The following is a 6,984-nucleotide window of genomic DNA, read 5'->3' as shown; positions in this document are numbered from 1 at the left end:
TGCTCATCATTGATTCCTCACTGAACTGGAGAGAGGTATTAAGTAAGGAGCCAAAAGATTCAGTTCTGGGACCTGTGTGTTTCAATATTTTTATTAAAGATTTGAATAAAGAAATAGAGAAAATGTTTATCAAATTTGCAGATGACACAAAATTGGGTGGGATGACTAATATACTCTTGAAGATAGAAGTAAAATTCAAAACCAACTTGTTAAGTTAGAAAAATAAGCTGAAAATAACAGAAGGAAATTTAACAAAGATAAGTGCAGTTCTTCGGTTAGGAAATAGAACTCAGATGTGGAGATATTAAATGGGAGCTATCTGGCTTGGTAATATTTAAGAAAATGATTGTGAAAGAGTAGTTGATTTCAAACAGCATGATAGAGTTACAGGAGGGCACATGCAATTTTAAGATGCATCAAGGGTTTCCATATTACAGGAAGTAATTGTTCCTCTTTACTCTGGGGATTGGAGAGGAAATCCCATGAAGAAAGGTTGAAGAACCGGGCATGTTTAGCCTTAAGGAGAGAAAACTGAGGGGGGCCAAAATAACTTGAAATACTGAAAGGATTTGCAAAGAAGAATCTCAAGACTTGCTCTCTCTCGTTCCAGAACACAGGACAGGAATGAATTTCAGTTGCAGGAAGCCAAATTCAGATTGAATGTTAGAAAAAACTTGTTTATAAGAGCAGTTCAAAGTACAACCCCCCAGAGGCGGTGGGATTCCATGCTGTGGAGATATTCAGATGGAAGCTGGATAACCATCTTTGGTTGCTTTAATTTGGATTCCCGAACTCAGCAGAGGGTTGGACTTGTTGATCTAATGGCCTCTTCTAACTCTTATGTTTTAGACTACAGTTTCCATCAATCCCAACCAGCAGGCCAATGACAAGAGATTGTGGTAGTTGTAGCCCAAAATTGCAAGAGGACCCAAAGTTGTATAACACTGCATAATCTTTCTGTAAATATGTAGCATTAACAGCTTTTTTAAGAAATTAATTTCAGCCAATCAGTGGTTGCAGGACACATCCACATTTCTTTGAACTTACATTTGTCCCCAATAAACATACAGACATGAAGTAACAAATATATCCTGCACATATAATAAAACAGCAGGGTGAGTTTCTTTCTGAATTTGTTTTGCTTTGTTTTTTATGTGGGTGGACATTTTTTCATAATAATTAAATTAGTTTAGCTTTAAAACTAAATTAGTATGGTGAAGGAGTAGTCAACCACCACTCATGGGCCACATATGGCCCCCAAAGCACACTGAAAGCGTGTCACTGAAATTTGATAGGAAAATGGCTAGATTGTATTGTAGCAACATCTTTTTTGGCCCCAACCTATGAAAATAAGGGTGGGCTCTTAAAATCATCCTAATGCTCCCAGATGCCCCCCACCCCACCAATCTCTCCAAACAGGCCAGTTGCCAACCCCAACCCCACCCTTGGAAATGTCATTGTGTAACGGGAAGGCCTCCTGCAACCATTTCGTCACTTCTAAGTTTGAGTTGCAACCTCCAACAGAAAACACTCACCCATCTAAGGGTTGGAGCGTCCATTGCAACACAAACTCCACTGTTTATGGACTGTTGTACTATGTTGCAACACAAGTACAAAAAGGTGGAGCTGGCATCATGACATTACGACACAGATGTTGTCATCCCTGTGGTTACAATGGATGCTTATACCGCTACCCACAATGGAGGAATGGTTGGTGAAGCTGATGGAACTTGCAGAGATGGCTAAATTAATGTCCTTGATTAGAGAAAAGGCAATATCTACATTTATGGCTAACTGGAAACCCCTTATAGACTTTTTGCATGCAATGGGAAAAAAATGCACTTATGACTTGTGGTTCTGATGATTAGAAAAAAAAATGGATAATAGAAAAGAGTGAGCTTTTTTTTTTTTTTTGGTAATCATAGAGTAAGAGATAACTTTGTAATCATACCTGGATTTGCTGCAAAAGAAATCAGAAGTGTCTTCCTTCTATTTCTTTTTATTCTTTCTTTCTGCACTTTTGTTTTTTCTTTGTCTTTCCTTCTTCGTTCTCTTTATTCTGTATTAGTTTGTGTTAGTTTTTGTTCTCTTTAAAACTTTTAATAACATTTATAAACAAAAACAAAAAAAGTTTGTTTTATAGTACTTCTTTGTACTATAAAAATCTTGGATTTTATGATTATTGCAATATCACCGTGCAGTACTTACTAGGATTGGTTCTATCATTTCAGAGATGAGAATTATCTACATTTCCCAGCTCCAGGTTTTCAGGCAAAAGAATTTCAGTTCCTTCTGTATGCTTCTTTCTTAGAAACACATCCTCTGTATATAATACAGTATGCGAGCCATATCGATATGCCTTTCCATTTTAGGCACATGTATGCAACAAAGGACATCCAACAAACATATTCACATAAACACACACACACACACACACGACAGAAGAAACATACTGGCAAACATATTGGGAAGAGGCAACAGAGGCCAGAGACTGAAGATTGCTGCAGTCAGAGATCTCAGCAGATAATTTTTCTGGTAGTTTTTGTATCAGCTTGGAAAGGTTGCTAAATGAAGCCTTAATAGGTTGCACCTTTTGGAAAAACAAGGACCATCCACCTTTGTGGCTAGAGGGCAAAGTAGGTGATAAATTGTGAGTTCTGCAAAAAAAAAATTAACACAGTTTAGAAGACAGAATTTGATCCTATGAACAATTCCACAATCTGGAAAGTTTCTCCAAACATCTGCAGCTTTTCTTACTGTGATTCTCAGCCTGCTTACTGGAATGGCAAGTAGTAATATTAGTGGCAGACAACATGCTGGAGACAGAGTGTCCGGCATAGATTCCAGCAGCTGCTTGATTCTGACAATTTCTGAGTCTGAGCTTGAGTGGAAGTCAGATTGCTTTCACTTCAAAAGAAAAAATATCAGGAGACGACTTCAGAAATATAATCTCTTTCTCTCTCTCTCTCCATATGAAAGATTAAAGACATCTGGGCATGCTAGTATCTGTAGAATGGTGTACAGTCAATGTGTAACATGAAATTCAGTATTCATCATGTTAAGAACAATTTTGCTTTGAATTATTTTATTTGAACATTTAATGATAGAAAAATAATTTTCTGCAGGACTTCAAACAAAGTAGATCTAAAGCAATGGCATATTTACTTATTCTGTGTCTTTCAGGTGATAATTAAAACTATCATTCCCTTCATATGCATACAGACAAGTAACAGTCTGCTGGGCGATATTCTGACTACCTGACTTAATAGAGAGTGCTTGTAGCAACTCTGCTAAAGGACTTTGTGTACAAACCACTCATTCCTCCTTGACTATAGGGAGACTTTTGCTTATTATCTGAGGATTCATCTGACCAGAATAATGATATAGAACAGAGATGAGTTGGATTTTCTCCAACTTCCCTTGTATAAACATTACTTCAGCATTTCAACAAGGAGATGAATCCCAGAGTGCACAAGCTTGTCTCAGAGGAGCTGATGTTTTTAGCATGTTGGCTGCATGCTTGTAAATGGAGATACATGGAAATAAGTTCCATTAATTTCAGTAGGGCTTGAATGAAGTTTCTCTGGAATACACCCAGTGTTTGCAATTCAGATGGCCATTTGGGGTTCATCAACTATGATGACATAATGTTTTTCCTTACCAATACTTGGTGCTAAGAGATGAGAAAAAACGGCAAGACTCATGACAGTCTGGAAAATTGGTGCAAGGCAATTAAAGTTAAAAAAGAGAAACACCCCCCCCCCCAAAAAAACCCAAAAACTTTTGTAGAGTTCTAGAATCCCACAATCAGCTACAAAAGTTTACAGGTGAAAGTAGACAGATTTCCTAAAAATATTTTTATCTGATCTATAACTTATTTGCAGGATACATAGGATACACAAGATTTTGAATAAGCCACAACCACCCCATTCATACATAATACTAAGCCATAGGAGATTCATTCATAAATCATACATTACAGCTTAGCCCAAGGGTGTATCTAGTCAGTGTCTATCAAGAGTCCTTGGTCTTATATACTCATGGATGTCATAGTAAGCAGCTTGTGCTCAGTCAGGTTTCAACCCCTTCTGCAGACTATTAAATTATCCAACAGCTATTTTAGCATCCATTCCTGTCATATTCTTTTCTCTTTTTTCATGCCTTGTTCTCTCCACTTAAATCAAGCATGTCTAGAACATTGACCGTTTCTAGCCCTTTTTCCAGATTCTGATCTTATTTAATTCCTTGCTTTTTCTCTTGAATCAAGGTAAATGCACTAATGCAACTTTTTCCTCCTTTTCTTTCTGTTTTGGGAACAGCAGTCTTCTATTAATTAGGAGTAAACATTTTCATTTCACCACACTCCCTTTTCTACTGCTAATGAAACACTAACTTTGGATTCCTTCATTCCTGCCATTAAAAAAAAACAAAAACCTTCGCATCACGAGAATGGGCAAAGTTGGGGTGTCTTTGAACTTCCCAAGGGTAAAATGCCTGTTTTACAATGACTATATGAGATAGTGTAAATCTTAATATGATAGATACCTGAGATATGGAGATTAATTCTTATGATTAAACTAAGGGTCATGTGCAATGTTCCCACCTTAATTAACAAAACGGTCATGTCCATGGTTTCCACACTTATTAGATAAACCTAATCTTTGGAACAAGTGCAAAAGCCATCAACTGGCAAGGAAGGAAAACACTGCAGCATCTATCTACTGGCCCATTTCTAAAATAAAAACAGGAACTGAAAGTAGCCCAGAACCAAGGGTGGTGGAGGAGGAAACCTAGCCTTGCTCATGAACCCAGGGACAGAATGCAGCAGCTTGGGGCTAGTTTAGGGCTTGGAGTTTCTCTATTTTGTCTCTTCTGAGAAGAAATACAGTTGAGGACAACTTGGAGAAGAAACAGGCAGAGATGAAAGAGGTAAGAGCTTTGGTCCTATTTCCTTAAAACAAAAACATTAAGAACAAATACACATTCCTAACTAGACCCTTTCCAATCACTTGCCAATTTCTTTGATTGCTTGCTCATCTTGCCTTTTTAAGTTATATCTCAGCTTGTTTGATTATTTGAGAAGTAGATGTGTTCAAGCAGCAGTCTCTGAACCTCCTATCTCTCTGTCTCCCCCCCACCCCCACCCCCCCACCACCCCCACATTTTTTTTGTCTTTTCATCCAGCAGTTTTAAACTTCTCAGATTTTTCTGCTCTGGGTAAGTCAAACTAATTTTCTATCTGTATAGTGGAAGTAATAATGATTTGCTTTATAGATATGTCGGTAGGATAACAGAAATTAGGTCTGCAAAGTATCTTGAAAGGTGAAGCATTAATAACTGTGTCCTAAAACCAGATAGCTCTGATTTAACTATTATTTGAGCAAAGGCTGAAAAATATATTCTCAGATATATACATGCAAGCACCTAAATGTATGGTGAGTAAACTGACTCTCAGACCAGTTCCTTTATTCACTTGGTGGATTTAACTACTCGTTTCAGTGGCATCATAAAAAGTGTTGTAGTCCTGAAGTGTGGCCTTATGGGATCCGATCCCTGGTTCAGTTAGAGCAGCATTTAGCCTCTGGTGGACTTAATACTGGGAGTTTCAGAGGAACTGGCAGGCGCTTACTGTATGTGTGATCAATCTATCCCATGTAATTTTGATACCATATCCAGCTCCTCAGAACCAAGAGAAGTGATCTGGTACAGTTCCCAGCTTATGCCAATATTTGTTTTACTGACAAAATGGCTGGAAAAAAATGTGCCAGAGTGTTTTCATCTTGCCCTTTCAATAGGATCTTTAATTCCAGTGGCTTCCACGCAAAAGATTATCTAAGATCCCAATGAATCCATTTTTCACTTAATGTTCTAAATCTCATTGTCTTCCAGGGCCTCTTCAATGGTCTCCCCATTTGCAATTTCTTCTTCGCTGCTGTCGGAAATGCTTGCTCTGAGATTGTGCTTTATTGTAGGGCTTCGTTCCACATTACAGCATGTTCTCATCTTGGCCACTTGCTTCTTCGAAGGTTGCGTCCCCTCAAGGGAGAAAGAGTTATTGCTCAAATGCTGTTTGTTTGGACATTTCCTCAGGTGTTTGATGTTCTTTCCAAGAAAGCAGGGCATACAGACAAAGGGGTATGCTAGTAAGAAACGGGACCACTGCTTGCGTAATTCAGCCTTTACCTGGAAAAAAAGGGAAAAGAAGTTGACAGTTGGGACTATAGTGGCCTTTCCCAACTGGGTACCTTCTAAATGTGCTGGAGTTCAGCTACCATAGTTCTAAAATAGCATGGCAATTGGCTGATTACTGAATGACTGATTTCTGTCTCTCTACATCTAAATGTAAGTACATCCACCAAATTATATAGTCCCATATTCATCTGAATCTCTCAATCATGTCTGCATCTTGCCTCAATAATTCCCCGTGACAAGTGAAAGACATCTGACCAGCTGATGTAGAAATAGGAATGCATTTCCTCCCAACACCCCCAATATCACTACAAACCATTTCACACCATTTTGCAAAGGGGCATTAAAAAATCACTGAAAAGCAGAAGGGAAAGAATTCTTGAATCTGCTCCTTCAATTTGGATTACATCTGATCTACTCTGCTGGAGGAATCGGCAGGCTGAAGCCTATCTCCACAAACAGAGGCCCTCCTAGGCAGGCCTTTGGCTTATTGCTTAGCATGCCAGACCGTGCATGCTTGTCACAAGTTCATCTGTTCTCAGGTAGGTAGCCAACTTGCTGCATCAAGCAGTGTCTTTCCAACTATTACAAGAAGTAAGATGGAAAATTTAATAATTCTTTAATCAAATTTTCCATAACTGAATCCAGATGACCACCAAGAACCATAAGCCAGTGTGTCCTGAGCAACTGGGGGGCGGGCAAGGGGGAAGAATGAGAAAATAAAAAGATAATGTACCTCACCATTAGAAAAGCAATATAAAAGTGCTACGAAAAAACCCTGGAAGAGAGAGAAAA

The 6,984-nt window shown here is 38.4% G+C and overlaps 1 protein-coding gene across 2 annotated transcripts in view; it reads right to left on the bottom strand.

The window, feature by feature from the left end:
* Positions 1–3,562: 3,562 nt before the first annotated feature.
* The window catches only part of GLP2R (glucagon like peptide 2 receptor), a 38,694-nt gene continuing 35,272 nt past the window's right edge, over positions 3,563–6,984 (bottom strand). For both annotated transcript variants that reach the window (XM_088133436.1, XM_007429523.4), the window contains exons 12-13: positions 6,926–6,967; positions 3,563–6,183 (exon numbers count right to left, since the gene is read on the bottom strand). In XM_088133436.1, coding sequence (XP_087989562.1) covers positions 5,869–6,183; positions 6,926–6,967 — 357 coding nt within the window. In that variant the 3' untranslated portion in view covers positions 3,563–5,868. The remainder of the gene's footprint in view (positions 6,184–6,925; positions 6,968–6,984) is intronic.

Source organism: Python bivittatus, unplaced genomic scaffold, assembly GCF_059951505.1.
Source record: "Python bivittatus isolate LINGU-HERP-01145 unplaced genomic scaffold, Pbiv_v1 ctg000080_np1212, whole genome shotgun sequence".
NCBI classification, from domain to species: domain Eukaryota; kingdom Metazoa; phylum Chordata; class Lepidosauria; order Squamata; family Pythonidae; genus Python; species Python bivittatus.
Note: the sequence above shows the minus strand (reverse complement) of the source record. Positions and strands in the feature narration are given on the sequence as shown.